Raw genomic sequence first — 20,725 nt, 5'->3', positions numbered from 1 at the left:
GCTGAAGAAAGGCAACTGAGGTTGGTCCTAGAGTCCTAAATGTCAGTCAAGAAAACCTAATTTAGCCCACTAGTTGCCCCCTAGTGGGTTAAAATTGGGTTTTTTTTGACCGTTGGGCTGATGCTCTTAGAATGAATGCTTCCCAAATTTGGGGCATTCTCATGCACCCAGATTTGTTTTGATTTAGTGAAGTTTTTCAGAGCTGAGACTGATTCAAAGAATAATTCAACTGATTCAACTACCTCTCAACACAGTAATAAACCTACCATCCCTTACAAGGGTGTTAGAACTAGATTTTTTGCTTGGAGAGTGGTGAATGAGTGGAATAAGTTGCCAGAGTCTGTTGTGGTGCCATGACTGTGAATGAGTTCAAGTCAAAGTATGCTAGATACTGCACAAATGTTAGATAGTGCTTGGCATGATGTTTAATGCCTCCTTCGATGAGCCTAAGGACTCCATGGAGTAGTCCGTAATAATAATAACAATAATAAATTCTAGAGATATTTAATGGAAATAGTATTAGTGTTTGAGATATTAAGAGAATGGGAGTGCATGAAGAACAGGAAGTTGGAGTGGACAAGAGAAACATGTAATATGGAGAGTGGATGCTGAAAGCAGTAGTAAATGTGTGTATGGTCAGCAAAGAATAGGATGGCTTGGGATGTAAGGGGGGGGGGGTAGTTGAGTCTGAGGAGATATATATCGCAAAGGATGATAAAGGTGATTGGACATGAACAGATGTGGAGAAATCTCAACCAACAGGTGTTCAACCATGGGTAGGACTTATTATAGACTTAAAAGTGAACTTCTGTGTTTATTTATGAATACCAGAAGTATCAGATATAAGGGAGAAATTGTTGAATAAGTGAAACATGGCTGGATAAGGATGATATCATGATGGGAATAGAAATATAGAAATGGAGAGGTATAATATATTTTTTGAGGATAGAAAGAACAAAAAGGTGGGGACGGTGCTGCTGATGATAGCAGGGGAATTGTGTCTACATAAGGTTGGAAATACAAGAGGGAAATAGTGGCAGTGGTTTTAAGGCAGTGCGTGAAGTAGAGGTTGACAGGAAGATGGGCTAGGAAGTATGGACAGTAGAAATGAAGAAAATGTATAAGCAACTTATGAACAAGGGAAGGTGACCATTATGGCAATATATAAATTGGAATAAAGAGATTGCATTTGGAATAGGGAAAATGAATTTCTTGAGAAAAAAATAGAGAGAAAGAAAACAACATACTTAGGCAGTATGTAAAGGAGGGCACATGAGGATTAAGAGCTTTAGATCTAATCATTTCATCAGAGGATGTGATTGTGAGTGGGGATGTCACATTTCGCTCCAGTTGGTGACAGCACCTGGATGGTAGCCAGCATATGCAGACTTCTGTGAAGAAAGAATATATGTGGAACTACAATGCTGGTAGTTATGAAAAGCTAAGGAGACAGCTTGGAGCTATACCACAGAATGAGAAGTTAAGCAGGAAGGAGATAAATGCTGCTTGGTCAATGGTGAAAAGATATTTAACAGCATCGAAGCGTGAATGTATTCCAAATGCCAAAAGGCTGAATAAGGTAGGTATCGAATGGATGAATGGGATTAAGTATGAAACCTGGTAAAAGAAGGCACTATGAGACAGCACAAGATTATTAATGATAATGGTCAACTGCATGAAGAGTGTAAAGAGCAGGCCAGAAAAATGATTGTCTCTTTGTTGCTGGATTGTACTGGAAAATCCACGTCTCACACATGTGATGATCTTCTCCTGCAAGTCCGGCTCCACTGTCAGCCATTCTGGCTCACAATGCTGCCTTTCTGGCAGCACTACTGAAGCAGATAACACCTGATGACTTGCAGTACTGCTTCCAACAATGAAAAATCCATATGCAATGATGTATTGATAGAGAAGGGGAGTATGTTGAAGGAGATAACAATTAAGTTGTACAATTGTAATAATAAACCACATTTTTGCAACCAGTCTTGTTATTTAATAGCGACACCTCGTATGGGTTGCAGTGTCCCAAAAGAGAAAAGTGTCACTAGTGGTGTGCTGCAAGAGTGTTTTAGAGCCATTGTTGCTGTTTAACTTGTATATTAATGATGTTGGGCATAATAACTGGAGATGTGCAACTGTTTGCAGGTGATGCAACACTGGGGAAAACGATGGCAGATGATGGAATTATGTGTTGTAAAGTGTAAGGTTCTGAAATTTGGCAAGTGATGATGGGAGGCAACAAAGTATGTGCTTGGTTAGGAAATTTTGAAGGTGGTTGAATAGCCAAGAGATCTAGGAGTGGTGGTGGTGGACAAGGACCTAAAGTTTAAGGGTCACATTGCACGAGTTGTCATGATGAATTATGGCAATGATGCAGAGGATCCTAACATATGCAGAAATAAACTGGTTATGGTTTCATTGGATAAAGCCTTGAATGCAATTTGTTGTGAATAGCTTGTGAATAGGAGGAGAGGAGATATGATTAAAATATATAAGTTGTTAAGGAATTGTTACTGAGCTAATGTGAAAGAAATATTCATAAAATGGGAGAAGGGTAAGGGGAAATAGAACAAAAGCTCTCCCAGGAAACTGTATAAGGAGGGTGTGAGCAAGGGACTAATAGTGCAACAGTGTATACCTCTCACTATGAGTCTTTTGACTCAGTGGAGATCTAGTATTAAAGATAATATTGTAACTAGATTTAAACTTGCATAAAATAATATAGTCTTATCATTAATTGTCTTTCTTTCTGTTTCTAACACTTATCTGCTCAAATCATCTGCTATTGCTTTTATAGCTCATTTCCATCTTCGTAATGGAGCAGTCATATGGCGACTTAATTGGCTGGCAGATACATCACCACGTGGAATAGCCATTTCTTGTGGAATTATGGTTAATTACAGGTAAATTCAAAATATATTTGAAAGAACATAATAGTTATTTACTCTTTTTTAGTAAAGTTAGAATGTTCAAAAATTCGGTATAGTGAATTGCATTTACTACCAGATGACATCACATTCCTTATTATTATTATTATTATTGTTCCGGGCAACTCCAAGGAGTCGACAGACTCATCGAGGGAGGCCCTGACATCATGTCAAGAACAACTATTCGACATTGACACAGTATCTATCATACCTTGCCTTGAACTCATTCACGGTCGTAGCACCCACAACAGACTCTGGAAGCTTATTCCACTCATTCACACTCTCCAAGTAAAAAACCTAGCTCTAACTCCCTTGTCAACCATGCTCTTGCCCAGCTTCCATGCATGGCCCCTAGTCCTCCCACCACCAGTCATATTTTCAAAAATATCTTCTGGATCAATCTTATAGAAACCCTTCAGTAATTTGAATGTCTCAATCATATCACCCCTCCTTCGCCTATTGTCCAATCTCTGCAACCCACAAATCTTCAACCTATTCTCATAAGGTTCATTCCACAGACCTTCTATCATCTTGGTCACTCGTCTCTGGATCCTCTCCACTTCCTCCCCATCACGAAGAAACCCTGGTGCCCATAACTAGGCAGAGTAGTCCAGATGGGGTCTTATCAAGGCTCGATACAGAGTAAAACAACAACTTGTTTGTGTCTGCATGTTAAAGTATTTTTCAGAAGCCAAGTGATTTGATGAGCTGATTTAGTCTCTTTTGCAATGTGCTCCCTAAACTTCAATTCCCTATCCACCAACACTCCCAAATCCCTGGCCTCATCAATCTCCTGGAGTACAGTTCCACCAATGTGATATACTGCTGCTATTCTTTTCATCCCAAAGTGCATAACCTTACATTTTGCCACATTAAATTGACATTCTTTTTCCTAGCCCAGTCCTCCAAACTATCCAAATCATCCTGTAAAATTTTGACATCCTGTGCCCTCACAATTGCTCTACCCAACTTTGCATCATCAACAAACAAGTGAACACTTCCTCTCAAATCCTTTCCTATATCATTGATGAACAAATTGAAAAGCAGTGGTCCAAGAACAGAGCCCTGCGGCACACCACTACTCACAAGCCATCTTTTAGACTCCACTCCTGCATAAACCACTCTCTGGTATCTCTCCTTCAACCACCCTCCTATCCATCTCACCAACCCTATATCTATCCCCATCTGCTCCAGTTTACTGATTAGGTTCCATGTGGTATCCTGTCAAAGGTCCAGTAGTATCACTGTAAACCCATTACCCCCTATCCAGTTCAGCCATCACTGTATTATAAAACGTGAGCAAGTTACTGAGGCATGATCCCTTCACAAAACCATGTTGTTCCCAATACAATATCCCATTTTCATCTATCCAATCCTGGATTCTTTTCTTGACTAATTTCTCTAAGACCTTGACAATGATTCCCGATATGCTAATCGGTCGGTAATTTACAACAACAGTCTTGTAACCACCTTTATGCAGTGGAACTATTTTCCCCTCTTTCCATCCCCTCGGGACTAACCCAGACCTGAGACTCAAATTAAACAAAATGGTCAAGGGTACTGACAATTCTTTAGCTGCTTCTCGTACGACACGAGCTGGTATACCATCCAATCCCACGGATGTATTGACATTGAGGTTATGCAATAGACTACTCACCTCCACTTCATTCACCACAATTCCCGTATAATCTACTGGTTTATTCGTTTCTGCAATGTCACCACCTGGATGATATATACTTGCAAAATGCTCACTCAGTAACTCAACTCTATCAACTGATTCAGTTACCTCCCTACCATCGGCATTCTTTAAAATCATTCTGCCATGTACATTTTTTCTTTTACTTGCTACATATCTAAAAAACTGTTTAGGATTCTCTTTAGCCTGCATGGCCAATGTTCTTTCATAATCCTTTTTTGCTTTTCTTACTACACTCGTTACCCTTCTGGCCTGCGCTTTATACCGTTCATGTGCCTGCCGGTCACCTTTCTCCTTAAATTCCCTCCATAGTTGTTTCTGTTTTTGCAGCTCAAACTTAATGGTGTTATTCATCCATTTAACCCCTACTTGATTTATTATTCGGACTCTAGGTATACAGTCAGCCATTGCTTCATGCAAACACTTCTTAACTGCCTCCCATGCACTATGTTGTACATGCCATGGCACTGAACCAATCAAACTCCTAAGCTTGTCATACTTTCCAGCCCGATAATTCCACATGTACCCTGTCTTAATTGAAAATTCCACACGTTTAGCCCCCTCCCAAGTCAAGACCCTATGATCACTCTCACCAATTTGTGGCAATGTGGTCTTATTTGTTACAGCCAAATCCTCAGATATAATTACTAGGTCAAGCACTCTCTGACCCCTAGTATTTTCCATTACATGCTGTCGCAGATAGTTATCTCTTAATAACCGCATAAAATCCAATTCCTTCCTCCCGTGTGTCCTCTCCTCACTCCAATGAATGCAACCATAGTTGAAATCTCCCATAATAATTACCCTCCTTCCACTCATTTCTTCTATTTGCATGTGCATACTGTCACCACCATCTTTTCCATCACCTGGTCTATAGCAGCACCCAATTGGATATTTAGTTCTGCTAGCTACAATCTCACACCAAATGGCCTCAAATGTGCTCTTTTCTCTATCCTGCAATTCAACTTCTATTCTCCTTGGCTGTAGCTCATCAGCTATCATCAACAATACTCCTCCCTCCCCCTGTTTTATTCTCCTTGTCATTCCTGAACACACTATACCCATCACATTCAATCCCACTAGCTATATCATCTACAGTCAGCCATGATTCACTAATACCAATAACCTGTGGTCTGGAAGTGCCAACCATGGCCAGAAACTCTTCCTTCTTGTTCCTAATACTCCTAGCATTAGTGTACATGAATTTAAGACCCCCATTAGCCCCAACCCTACCTTGATGCCTTATGTTAACTCCACTCTGATTTGTTGTCCTTATTCGCTCGGACATATTATATTCATTCACACATTCAACTGCCTCCCTAAGGACTGTATATCTACCCCTCCCCTTAATAAATCTAGTATCCCTGAATTTGCACATCCATTACATTCAGCAACACTTTCTCAAGTCTCCTTACGCCGTAACCATTCAAGTCAAGACCCTATGATCACTCTCACCAATTTGTGGCAATGTGGTCTTATTTGTTACAGCCAAATCCTCAGATATAATTACTAGGTCAAGCACTCTCTGACCCCTAGTATTTTCCATTACATGCTGTCGCAGATAGTTATCTCTTAATAACCGCATAAAATCCAATTCCTTCCTCCCGTGTGTCCTCTCCTCACTCCAATGAATGCAACCATAGTTGAAATCTCCCATAATAATTACCCTCCTTCCACTCATTTCTTCTATTTGCGTGTGCATACTGTCACCACCATCTTTTCCATCACCTGGTCTATAGCAGCACCCAATTGGATATTTAGTTCTGCTAGCTACAATCTCACACCAAATGGCCTCAAATGTGCTCTTTTCTCTATCCTGCAATTCAACTTCTATTCTCCTTGGCTGTAGCTCATCAGCTATCATCAACAATACTCCTCCCTCCCCCTGTTTTATTCTCCTTGTCATTCCTGAACACACTATACCCATCACATTCAATCCCACTAGCTATATCATCTACAGTCAGCCATGATTCACTAATACCAATAACCTGTGGTCTGGAAGTGCCAACCATGGCCAGAAACTCTTCCTTCTTGTTCCTAATACTCCTAGCATTAGTGTACATGAATTTAAGACCCCCATTAGCCCCAACCCTACCTTGATGCCTTATGTTAACTCCACTCTGATTTGTTGTCCTTATTCGCTCAGACATATTATATTCATTCACACATTCAACTGCCTCCCTAAGGACTGTATATCTACCCCTCCCCTTAATAAATCTAGTATCCCTGAATTTGCACATCCATTACATTCAGCAACACTTTCTCAAGTCTCCTTACGCCGTAACCATTCAAATAGGAGTAGGTTTTGTGGATGAAGAAGGATAGTGAGCCATTTGGAAGTAGTGTCACTAGTGTATCTTAAGAGGAAACTATTTTTACTTTATTTTTCTATATTGAAGTTTATTTTAGGATGTTGGCTGTTAATATGTGCCAAAAATGTGGGTCAAGCAGTACGGACGTGTTTTGAAGAGCTCCTGATTCAGATAAGTTTTACTAGGAATAATTAAGTATATATGCGTAATTGTTTAAGTAAGAGCGGCTGTAAACGTTGTACGCTACCGATATTATTAGGGTGGGTTTTTTTTTTCTTGCTTAAACTAAATATGAAATCGTTAATATTAGACCTAGTAACCTGCAGAGAAAAAAAAAAATGGCGGCGGCATTGTCATTCCATGATTTTAATTTGGATTTCAGTCGTTTTGTTAAGTGTGAGGTCTGTTATATGTATTCCTTCGATTACATAAATGATTTGTGGATGTTTAGTGCGGATGGAAGAAGGGTGTGTGCGAAATGTGACCTGAACGAGGAATTGATGAATGCGAATATGAAGTTGATGACAGAAAGTGCTAGTACCGATTGTGTCGCGAGTGCATGTTTGAAAGAGGATGGTGAGAAAGACAGGCGAAAAAATGTTAAAAAATCAGGAAAAAAGAAAAAGAGCGATTTGACAGCCGTAACGGATGTTAAAAGGGACGAAAGTGAGGCGGAAAGAAACGAAATTGAGAGAACGAATGAAAGTAGAAATGGCGTGATGCAGAAATCGCAAGTAAAAAAAATCGAAAGAATGAATGATAGCGAAAAAAGAATGACTGATGGCGAAAGTTGGAGGCATGTTGGAACGAAAGTACTGAACCAAAGAAAGATGAATGACAGTAAAAGTGAGAAGAATGATAGCGAAAATTGGACGCATGTTAGTCCGAAAGTACGGAAACAAAGAAGGATGAATGAGAGGGAAAGTGAGAAGAGGGGGTCGAGAGTTAGAAAGTTAGAAAGATTTAATGATAGAGAGAATGTGTCGCGAGGTTCGGAAGGTGAATTGGATTGGATGAAGCAAGAAATGAAATGGATGCGTAATGAAATTAAGAGAATTCAGGTCAAAACTATTAAAATAAATCATGATGGCATGAAAGAGTTAACAAAAGATGAGCGAGTGGCATTGTATGGCGACTCCATTATTAAAGGTGTGCTAGAGGATAAAATGCACAAGGTATGTTTTCCAGGCGGTAAAATTAGTAGAGTGATTGAGGCATTGAATATGAGGCGGGAACGAGCAAGAGTTAATTGTATTAATTGGTACAAATGATTTGAGAGAGAACAAAGAGCATGTCAAAATGAACGTCAGGAGACTGCTTGGAAAGATAAAGGAGAATAGTGTGACAGGAAGGGTAGTCAGTGTGTTGCCTAGGTATGATTGTGGTGAAATGAGGCGGAGAGCAAGGATTATGAATGATATTCTGGCTGAAATGTGTGAGGAGATGGGAGTACAGTTTGTTAATATGTGGAATGAGTTTGAGGGACGAAGTGAGCTGTATGGGAGCGATGGACTACATTTGAGTGGTTATGGTGTGAGTTGCTTGGAGAGACTGCTGCTGGAAAGTGGAGAAGTGAATAGAGAGAATGAATCAGATCGAGAGGGGAGTGATGTGGAAGAGCAGGAGAGATTGAAGAAGTGGAAGTGAGTGGTATGAGTATAGAAAATGAGAGAATGGGTGTGCAAGAGGAGCAGGGAAACGGGGAGGCTCAGGGTGGACAGGGATACACAGCGTGAGAAAGGTGGATGCTCCAGGAGGAGGTGAGAGCATGTGTAGGCAGGAAAGTAATGGGATGATCAGAGATCAAAAGGAAACAGATGGAATTGCAAAGGGTTCTAAAATGAAGAAGCAGAAAGGGAAATGGCCCCAGTCCAGCATGGAGAGATCACATCGAGTGAGTGGTATCAGTGGAACTAGCTGTAGATCCAGAAATGAGTTGTTGTGTTTGTATACCAATGCTAGAAGTATAAGAAACAAGGCGGATGAAATGGTTGCACTAATTGCGTCTGTGCACCCAGAGATTGTTGGAATAAGTGAGACATGGTTAGATGAGGATGACATCCTGACAGGAATAGAGATGGAAAGGTATGATGTGTTTCGTGAGGATAGAAGGGGTAAAAAGGAAGGGGGAGTGCTATTGATGATAGAGAAAGAGTTATGTCCATACAAGTTAGAGATGCAAGAGGGAAATGGGGCCAGTGGTTTTGAGGCAGTATGGTGTGAGATAGAGGTGAATAGAATCAAATACTTGGTGGGATGTTGTTATAGACCTGGTAATGTGGATGGTGGTGATAGTGAAATGTATAGTCAAATAAGCCAAGCAAATAAGAAAAGGGTGATCATTATGGGTGATTTTAATTATGGCAATATAGACTGGAATGATGAGATAGCAACTGGAAGTAAAGAAAATGAGTTTCTTGAGTTTTTGAGGGATAACTACCTCAGACAGTATGTAACAGAGGACACAAGAGGATTAAGGGTCTTGGATTTGGTCATCTCATCGGAGGATGTAATTATCAATGAGGTATCAAATCATCCACCAATTGGTGAAAGTGACCATGAGGTGATTACTTGGGTGGTTGCCAGCAGTGCAAGGAACCCTGTGAAAAAAGGGTATATGTGGAACTACAAGGGGGGTGATTATGAAGAGCTCAGGAGACAGCTTGCAAGGGTAGCATGGAATGAAGAGTTAGCTGGAAAAGAGATCAATGCAGCTTGGGGGATTTTCAAAAAATATTTAGTAGATGCAATGTCTAAATGTATACCATGGGTGAGAAGGTTAAATAAGGTAGGTGTGAGATGGATGAATAAAGAGATTAAGCATGCAATACAGAGAAAAAGGGCATTGTGAGGCAGCATAAGAGAAGTGGAAGTAACCAATTTCATGAGGTCTACAAAGACCAGGCAAGGAGGGTGACTTGGTTGGTGAGAGTAGCTAAAGAGAGGTATGAACAGCAGTTAGCTAATGAAGCTAAAAAGAATCCTAGGGAGTTCTTTTGATATGTAGCCAGCAAAAGAAAGAATGATTATGGAAGGATGACATTGATTGGAGGAAATGGTATAAAGACAGCTGTTGCAGAATGTGTGGTGGAGATACTTAATGAGCAGTTCATAAAGATCTTTCAATCTTGTGAATGTGACTTCATGGAGAGATTAAGAGCAGTTGATGATGGGGAGGAGAGACTGACTGTAAGTGAGCAAGAGGTGTTTGGGGAGTTGAGTAAACTAGATGTAAATAAGGCTGTGGGACTTGATAATATATCACCGCGTATTCTGAAGGAATGTGCCAGAGAGTTGACACCTGCCTTGACATATTTTTTTAATACGAGTCTTGCACTCGGCCAAGTCCCTAAAGAGTGGAAGGAGGGCAAGATTGTGCCACTTCATAAAGGAGGTGATCGAACTCGAGCATCAAACTATAGGCCTATCTGTGTGTCAGGTGTTGTGGTTAAGTTGTTGAAGAAGCTTGTGAGAACTAGGATCCAGAGTTGGGTTGACAACAATGGTATAATCTTTGATGGACAGCATGGATTTGCTAAAGGGAGGTCATGTTTTAGTAATCTACTTACTTATTACAATAAAGTGACTGCTTCCTTGGACAGAGGAGAAGGATACACAGTAATATACTTGGACTTCGCAAAAGCTTTTGATAGAGTACTTCATGATAAGTTGACAGTCAAACTAGAGCAGATTGGGTTGGATATTAGATTAGTGCATTGGATTGGAGACTGGCTATCTGATAGGTATCAACAAGTTGTGTATGGGGGTGCAATATCCAGGAAAAGGAAAGTCACTAGTGGAGTGCCTCAGGGATCTGTTTTAGGGCCATTACTATTTAACTTGTATATTAATGATATTGGCGAAGATTTGGATGGAGATATTCAGTTGTTTGCAGATGATGCAAAGTTGGGATGAACCATAAAGAGTAGTGAAGATGTTGTGGCCTTGCAAGAAGACTTGAATAAATTGAGTGATTGGGCAAGCAAATGGGGATGTGAGTTCAATGTTGCAAAATGTAAGGTTTTAAAATTTGGAAAACAAAGATGGGATGCAGAATTTATGCTTGGTGAAAATATATTGTTGGAAGTAGAGGAAATAAGAGATCTTGGGGTGATAGTGGATAAGGATCTAAAATTTAGGGGACACATCGCCAAAATTGTGAAGACAACACAAAGACTTCTGGGAATGATGCAGAGGACACTGACGTGTAGAAGTAGGGAGATTCTTGTTCCATTGTATAAGGCTTTGATTAGGCCACACATGGACTATTGTGCCCAGATTTGGTCACCTGGTTTTCAGAAGGATGAAGAGATGTTGGAAAGGGTCCAAAGGCGACTGACTAAGGTAGTTTCTTACCTCTGGAATGTCGAGTATGAGGAAAGATTGAAAAGATGTAATTTGCAGAGTCTAGTGGAGAGAAGGAAGAGGGGAGATATGATAGAGACCTACAAGTTGGTAAGGGGTTGTTATAGGATCAATGGTGGAGAAGTTCTACAGAGAATAGTGGGAGATCAGGGGAGAACCAGAGGTCATCCCTGGAAACTGTATAAAGAGGGTGTGAGTAGGGGAGTGAGAGGCAGGTTTTTTTCATGCAGAGTTGTGAGTGATTAGAATGCCTTGCCTGAGAGTGTGGTGTCTGCAAGGAGTTTGAATGTGTTTAAGACGCGGTATGATGAGATGTGTGTGTGAGATAAAAGGACCTCCTAGATGAGTCTTTGACTCCATGAGGTCTTGTTTAATAATAATAATAATAATAATAAATGCAAGCCATCCATCTTATATAGATCCTTTCGCCCATCAAACTCACTCCACACATCCACAAACTCCACACCACTCGTCATACATAATGATGAGTGGTGTGGAAATTATTCCTTGGAAATTATTCTGTGGAAATTCCTTGAAATTATTCTTTTCTGAACTAAGACACATTTATTTGTAACTTAATATAGTTGCTGTTGTTGCTGGCCAGACATGGAAAGAAGTCATTCTGTTCTTTGCAGAATTGTGTCAGGAGCATATTGAAGTCAGATGAGAAGATATTAATTTGCTCTAAGACCAACTGCTCTAAAAATGCTTCAGTTGTTTTATGGATATTCATTGTCTCATCTCACTCATCAGCACATGCTCCACCCCAAGTAACATGATGCCCATCATAGAAATAAACAAACTAAACATATTTCAGTTTTACAATATAGAATAATTTCAAATGGATGAGAAAGAATTTTTATATCTTATAATTTTTTATGGTTAAAAAAAAGGAAATATTTTAACACCAATATGTTACCTATAGTAACTGAGACATTTTCAAAGTTAATGATAGCAAAGGCAAAGTATAATCAAATAAGATGGGAGACTGGGAGAAGGGAAGGAACTGACTATAATCTCTGAGTGCAATCAAAGGATGTCTAGTTTTCATTGATTTAAGCAGAGAATAATATATTTCCAAACTTCCAGCATTTTTTTTACATCCACATTTTTTTAAATTAGAAGTATTCTGTGGTGCATATGCTGTTTCCCAAAATAATCTTTCACTTTGGAATCAGTGTCTTTTTTTAGGGTAATGATTTTTCTTCATCTTATTACACGAAAGGTGTTGAGTACATGCTCTGCTAGCCCATGCTTCCTATATTGATTCATAATTACTTAATTTTGTTGTTCTCTTTGTTTAGCTGCTCATCTATAAGACTGTCCATAATATGAGAATTTATCAATGTAAATTCTCATATTGATAATTGACAAAGAAGGAATTTACATTAGTAAATTCTCATACTGATAAATGCAATCATCAGGAGTCTACACAGAGAGGGAATAAGGAAGAGTGTATTTGAAATATTATTTATAAGTGGTTTGCAATTGGTATTTGTTGAATATATATTTTTCATTCTTTTAGGAATAAATTCCCATAATAGCAGGCAGAATAATAACAAGGAACAGTTAGATCATTCCAAAACAGCAGCAGTTCCTTACATTAGGAGAATTTCCAAAAGAATAAAAAAATACTCACCAAATACCAATTACAAACTACCTATAAACCAATATTTAACCTATCTCTCCTTATCCACTCTTTCAATGATAAATTCATTTTCAGTGGCAAGAGCATACAAGATATACTACTAATATAAACTCCCTTATGGACAGCCAGTCTGGTAAATCAAGATTGGTTGGAAGAATGGCAAAAAATATTATGTACTTTTTCACTGAGGATGAATTAGCCAGTCACATATGGAGATAGCATTTTTTTTTTCTCTGCCAGAAACTCAGGTTTTCATCCTTTATAATCATCTAGCATAGATAGTGAATTGTGCAGCATAGATGTTAGATTGTGTGGTATAGATGGTAAGTCATGTAGTATAGTCAACTCTCTCACTAAAGAAAGTTGTAGCAGAAATCCCATAATGCTATGCAAAAAAAGAGAAAGAGAGAAGGAAATTCAGTATTGCAAATTGTCCATTACAACAAACTATTCCTGTGCTCTCTACAAGACCACAGGATAATGTATAGTTTTCTATAGTGAGAGTTGATTGTATAATGTAGTGTACAGTACCTTGTAATGAGTCCTGAGACACTGTGGAGGTGTTATGTAATAATAATAACATTTATTATTATTATTCTATTGGCACTACAGCCCCCGTGTAGGGCCTTGGCCTCCCATTTTTGGGTTTTCATAACTCACTACGAGGTGAGGTTGTTACCCCCATGCTCAACCATGTGTAATTGTCTGTGAAGCATCATGTTCTTAAGACCAGTTTGCCTGCTTTGCGGGAGGAAAAACCCCAGATAAACTGGGGAGAAAAACCCTGCAGTCCACACCACCAAAGACCGGCTAACTTGGCTATGTCTGAGAAAGATCCTTAGCTCCTCACGTCAGCTACGAGAATTGAACGCAGGACACTCCTTTCCCAGGCATGTGGTTGCGGAGCACATAACCACTTGACTAACTGTGCGGACATTATTATTATTATTAATCAATATGGAAAGTCAACTGGCAGACCATGTGCTTGACACCTCATTAACTTTTCACTTCAAAAGTGAAAAGTTAATGTGGGAGTCAGTATATGCTCCACTGAACACTTCTAATTTAAATAAATTAAACTGTAAAAACTGACAAAAATTTGCGAAATGTCATCTTACATCTAAATCAATAGAATAACTGCTTACCTTTTCTTCACCCAGAGGGCATAGTGAACATTAGAATAATTGTTTGAAATTTAGCTTTTTTATTTTTATTTATTTTTTTATTTCAATTAAGCTTTTTTATCATTACTTTGAAAATTCCTCAGTATATTGGTATTAGGGATGCCCCGAATATTTAGTTTTGCTTTCCTGTTACATGCATCATAACAAATATAGCCATTTGGGAAAAACCTCCTTTTATCTGTGCAACTGTTCAAATAGAAAGGTTTCCAAGGCTAATGAGGGAACTTATTCTACAATATAGTTTCTTAGAAAATTTCTTTTGGCACTAGCTACCAGCTTATTCCTTGAAAGATTTTTTTTAGAAGTCGAAAATTTTATGAAATAACTAGATGTATGCTACTCCGAAAAATGTGAAAAATTAATTTTCTTGCATTTTTAATGTGTTGTGAAATCATTTTGATTATTAAATCCACAATTATTCTCTGTTTCACAATTTAAAACAAGTTCCATTAATATATTTGAAAAATACTTTGACGAGCAGAAACAAGCAAGTTATTGTTCCTCTGTACCAAGCCTTGATAAGACCTCATCTCGACTACTGTGCCCAGATTTGGTCATCTAGGTTTCTTCTTGATGGGGAGGAGGTGGAGAGGATCCAGAGGCGAGTGACCAAGATGATAGCAGGTCTATGGAATGAACCATATGAGAACAGGTTGAAGATTTGTGGGTTGCAGAAATTAGTTGATAGGTGGAAAAGGGGAGATATGATTGAGACATTCAAATTGCTAAAGGGTTTCTATAGGATTAATTCAGAGGATATTTTTGAGATCAGGACTGGTGGCGGGAGAACTAGGGGACATCTATGGAAGCTAGATGTTAGCAAGGGTGGAGAGAGCTGGGTTCTTTACTTTTAGAGTGATGAATGAGTGGAATAAGCTGCCAGAGTCTGTTGTAGGTGCTATGACAGTGAGTGAGTTCAAGGCAAGGTATGATAGCTACTGTGAGAATGTCATATAGTTATGTGGACATGATGTTTAGGGCCTCCCTCGATGAGTCTAAGGACTCTCTGGAGTCGCCCGTAATAATAATAATATATTTGTACTTTGGAGAAATAAGTGCAATATTTTGTTCTAATTTTTATGCTGTATTATTTTTTAAATACAGTGTTCTCTATGAAATTAAGTAATAGTTTTATTATGTTGAAATGGAGGATATTATGAATCCATCTATATTTTATAGCCAAATGTAGAAAGAAAGTGAAGTTTCAGAAATTTACCAACAAGCTTATGAGAACAAGGCTAGAATCGGAGTTGCCTTGGCTGCACTATTTAAACATCACAAACTCTATCTACAAAACATTTGAATAAGTTTCACTAGCCTGAAACACTAGGCTTCAAACTGACGAAGAAAAAAATTACAAGTGTAAGTGAAAACAAAATCTTATTCATCACTGTAACTAAGCTATGTTCATCATCATAAGTGATCCCTAGGTTTAAAATATTAAACTATACAGATGAGAAGCTTATATTTGTCTTACATAGATACTATACTATACTAGACAATATTACAGATTCAAATTGCAGACAATATTACAGATGATTTATTGCAAAATGTGGAAACAAGTGAAAGTAAGAAAGGTAGAAAATTTTTCTTACTTTCAAAAAGTCACTAGAAAGCTTATGAGAAGGTTATGGACTTACAACTCTCTGGTAAATTTTAGAAAGTTTTTAATTTTTTTCCTATATTTGGCTATAAAACATGGATGGATCCATAATATCCTCCATTACAATATCTCACTTATTTCAAATTGAAGCATTTCAGCTCTGTACTTAAAATTTGACAGTTATTAGGGAAAACAGAATCTTATTTTCCCTTTTTTATCAAAGAAGATCCTAACGTCTTCATTTTGGCATGTAAAATAAACAGAAACTTGGAGAGTATTGAATAAAAAAGAGAGAGCTTATGGGAATACAATTCTTGGCATCGGAGTTGCCTTAGCTTGCACTACTTAAAAAACTTTCCAAGTTTCTTAAGTAGTGCATGAAATATGGATTGATCTGTTTATTTTACAATACAAAATGAATATATATTTAGGCTCTTTGATGATTACTCTTCACAAGCGCCAACTGCTGTTCACCTGTGAAAAATACAATTTTGTGAAACGGAATTGCTTTGGTATTAAATGAGATTAAATGAGGATTCTTGTCACTTTAAGGTTTCTGCCTGATCTGCGATGAGAACCAAAAGTTCAAAACAGTTGTCAGGCCAGTGAAACCTTAATCAAGGGAACTAATAAAAGGCAAATATACAAATGCCTTGTACAAATTAAGGCAACTCTGCTCTCAAGGATTGTATTCTCATAAGCTCTCTGATCAGTTTTTAACCAGAGAGTCAACTCTCTATCTCCGCCACTTCTGTCTGTCTTCATGTACACCAGTGCCATCTACTGCCCCTGCCAATAGTATATTTCGTCTGTAAATTGCTTTGTCCTGAAGGCTGTTTGCCTGTATACAGGATGAAAAACTAGAGTTTCCAAGAAAAAACCCTGCTATAAACCTTCAAATATTGGGTATTTTATTTGATAGAGAATTTAAATTCAGGAAACATAATGGTAAGTCAGCTAGTGCTTGGCATATTGGGATCAATTAAAAGAGGTTTCACTACTAGGAAAAAAAGAAGTAATGATACTGGTATAAAAGTCTTTAATGAGGCCATTATTGGATTATGACTCCCATCTTTACTTATCAAGGCTTTTAAATAATGTCAAGAAAATCAAGAGTATGCAGAGAAGATTGACTTAGTGTATAAGGAGATTAGATCGTGGTAAATATGGGAATAATTCTGTTAGTTTCAATCTGATGAATTTATCTAACAGTAGATGGAGAGAATATTTAATTGAAGTTAACAAGTGAATTCAGAACATATAAAAGATAGCTAACAGGAGTTGGTTGCATAGGCTCAACCAAAATCTTCTGGAGGACATAAAAAATATAGTGAAGAAGAGAGTTAGAATAAGCATTCAATGTTCGTTTTTTATTGTTTGGGTAGAAAATACGTGGAATGGCCTTCACCAATGGGTTATAATAATAGAATTATTATTACACAAGCATCACCATGGAGTCAGGAGGGCTTCTCTTGGGAGATCCATTTTATTCACAGACCAGCCATCATTCACACAATACCCATCATACTTCTCCTTAACCTCATTCACTAATGAAGCACCCACAGCCACCTCTGGCAACCCATTCACCACCCTCCAAGCAAAAAACCTAGTCCTAATATCCTTGCTAACCACACTCTTATACAGCTTCTGCTGGTGATCTCTTGTTCTCTCTCTTCTTGTCATATACCGAAAAAAGTCTTCAGTGTCAATCCTATAAAACTCCTTTAATTACTTAACTGCTTCTATCATATCTCCTCTTTTTTCGTCTATCAGCTAATTTTTGAAGCCTACAGTCAATCTATTCTCATAGGGAGCATTCCACAGATATTCCACAATCTTTGTCACTCGCCTCTGGATCCTCTCCACAACTTCATCACCACAGAATCTGGAGTTCCATATCTGTGCACAGTAGTCCAGATGTGGCCTTATATAAGGGAACAATAACCTCTCTATCCCTGCTTGTTAGTGTGTTTTTAACAAGAACATAATTTGACGTGCTGTTTTGGTTGCCTTTGTAATATGCCCTCTAAACTTCAACTCGCTGTTCACAATCACACCCAAGTCCCTCACCTCACCAGTTTTCTGCAATTCAGTTGCATCAATATAGTATACAGCTTCTGATCTCTTTTTCCCAAAATGCATCATGCACTTGACTACACTAAAGTGGCAGCCATTTATCTTTGCCCATACTGCTAGTCTAAGTCTTTCTGCAAGATCTCTACATCACTTTCATTTACCAATGCTCTTCCCAATTTACTATCTTCAGCAAACAGCTAAATATTTCCTGCTAAATCATTTCCTATATCATTGGTGTATAAATTAAACAATAGAGGACTAAGTACCTGAGTCCTGTGGTAGTCACTTGCCTTCTCCTGGACTCAATACTTCCATAAACTACTCTTTGATATCTGTCCATCAACCACCCTCTAATGCAAATCATCAGATTTATATCCATCCCCATTTGCTCCTAAAGAAGTTCTTAGCAAAGTGTGGTTTCAATCCATGGACCTCTAGGTTATGGGCCCAACATGCTTCCACTGCACCACTTGGCTCTCATATAGTTAGAATAGTTGGTTAGATAGAATTAGTTATTCTGAAGAATAAGTTAATTAAAATGTAAAAATAATGATTATCCAGTTTGGAAATGTTGAACGTGTATTGTTATGTGTTGATGAAAAAAATAATAATAATAATAAATTTAAAAAAAATAAATAAAGGTAAGAGAATAAATGAGAAGATAAACTGAGTGAATTTGTTCAAGCCAACCCATATACCTGTAGTGAAATATTTGTGGTAAGCAAATTGGTTTAACCACAGTAGTGATTACACAGTGTATGGTTCACCTGCTTTTCATCCCCCCCCCCACACACAAACATTGAATTTTATTGAGGTACTCTGGTTTTCTCTACAAACATAAAATGCTGTGAACATTTTAGTTATGCATATATCCTGGTATAAACTTGAATTTTAGTATTTCTTTGAGTTTATGTTCTTACTGCCCTAGATAGATATGAATCTCCTGGTGGATGACATGAAAATAAAATAACAGTAGGAAGGAAGAGAATAGGATGCTGTTAATCACTTTGTGACACATGACAGTATTTCTCTTATCCTCCTAACTATTGAGAAAAGTTTTTCTTTCATTTATAACAGGAGTTGGCTGTTATAAATGACATTATACATTGGGGAAAATAATTACATTTAAAAATAATAAATTAAAAAAAACTTAATCAGTTTGATACAGCCAGTTTAAATATCTTGCCTCACCAAAATTCACCACATCTATATTGCCATACAGCTCCATGCCACTTCTAGTTTACTAGAAGTGGTATGGAGCTGGCATATGACACTATTTATGCCATATCTATAACAAGATTAAGTTGTAGATTATTAGTTTATTTACAAAGAACTGTCTTATACAAATGACCACCAGAATAATCAGATTAAATTTTTAAAAAATCATATTAATAATCATCTACTGTCCTCCATGTAGCGATTTACATCTGTAAAAAGTTTATTTTTTACTTTGTAAGGTAGTAGTTATTTATTATTAAATTGATATGTTTATAATTTAGATACTTCCTAGAAGCTACTGAAGAAAACAGTAGAAATTATGTTGAACGGTATCAGGTCGAAATTTCTGAAGAAATGCATCATTTATTGGCACCACATCATTGTCAGTCAGTACTTTGATTATATTAAAACAAATCAAGAATCTAATAGGAATAATGTTCAGCATTCGGATGTCTTTGGGTGTATAGCAAACACAGTTATAATAAATTCACTCATTACAGAAAACCACCAACACATCCTTACTCAATTCCAATAGGCACAATAAAGGAAATTAACTATAACTGGTGTTTGCTGTAATGAGAATCAAGTGTCTAAATTAATACATGACAAATTATTGAAGGTGCTGATAAGCAACCTTTGCATTTAAAATAATCTTTTGTATGTATGTGTGTGTGTGTGTTATTTAAAATGTGTATTTTGAAATATTTTACTGTTATTATTTTAATATGTTCTATGTATGTTTTCATGGCCCTGTAATGTATTGTAATGTTTATAAGACACTCTATTAAAAAATTGGAAGTTTTGTTGATTGCAGTTGTTTTTGTTTGTTTAGGTTGTTATGCATTGTTCAGTTTAAAAAAAAAGTCACATTAATTTTTTTTAAAAAAATTTCACCCACATGAAAGACAAAAGAGTCTATAGTAAACAAATGCTCTGGGGGGGGGGGACAAAATTAAATGATAAATGTCACAAATTTTAAAATGTTGTATATATTTGATATCTTTAATGGAAGATATGTACTAGACATATTAAAATAACTTTCAGGGCTTGCAGATGTAACAAAAATTATAAATTAAATTATTAGACAATGTACAATCATAGGATGCCACTACTGTTGAGAAGTTATGAATTCATCATGCCTGTCTGATTCGTCTCTATGGTCTTCCTATACACACACAAACACACAAAAGGTCACAAGATCCATGGCTTATCAGTGCTGTGTATGTGAGTAAGCAGGTAAGAATAAAGAAGAAATCTGTTGATGTGTTTCTTGAACTTCTGAAGGTTGTACTCTTTGGGGAAGACAGAGTAAAGGAAGCTGTTCCAAACAATTGAGTAGATAGACTAAAAGTGGAAGAAGAGAAATTGGTTCCGTAATTTTGGAACTGGATGGTAAATGGATATTGATTGGTGGATGCTCTTGGTAGCAGGAATGATAGCAACTAGTTGTACCTAGTATCTATAGAAGAGACATAGTGAAGAAACAGAACTTCTATATGAGAGTGATTGGAGTAAATCTGTGTTGTGGTTCATCATATTTCCTTCTTCTGTATAGCTTCAAAAAATTGTATAGTTTTTTTTGAGTGCATCATGCTAAATGTAGCAGTATTACATGGCTGGTTTGATTTGGGATTTATACAGTGTTACAAGTTACAGGTGAGAAGTAGTGTCTCAAGCAGAAAAGTACAGCAAGTTT

The 20,725-nt window shown here is 37.5% G+C and overlaps 1 protein-coding gene across 2 annotated transcripts in view; it reads left to right on the top strand.

The window, feature by feature from the left end:
• The window catches only part of LOC150094207 (malonyl-CoA decarboxylase, mitochondrial-like), a 136,251-nt gene extending 116,419 nt beyond the window's left edge, over positions 1-19,832 (top strand). For both annotated transcript variants that reach the window (XM_090412012.1, XM_090412011.1), the window contains 2 exons: positions 2,798-2,903; positions 19,311-19,832. In XM_090412012.1, the coding sequence (XP_090268138.1) occupies positions 2,798-2,903; positions 19,311-19,428 (224 nt within the window). In that variant the 3' untranslated portion in view covers positions 19,429-19,832. The remainder of the gene's footprint in view (positions 1-2,797; positions 2,904-19,310) is intronic.
• The last annotated feature ends 893 nt before the right edge of the window (positions 19,833-20,725 follow it).

This window comes from Typopeltis vanoorti, chromosome 22, assembly GCF_054136105.1.
Source record: "Typopeltis vanoorti isolate ZY-2024b chromosome 22, IOZ_Tvanoo_1.0, whole genome shotgun sequence".
In the NCBI taxonomy this organism is placed as follows: domain Eukaryota; kingdom Metazoa; phylum Arthropoda; class Arachnida; order Uropygi; family Thelyphonidae; genus Typopeltis; species Typopeltis vanoorti.
This window is presented reverse-complemented; position numbering and strand designations above follow the sequence as displayed.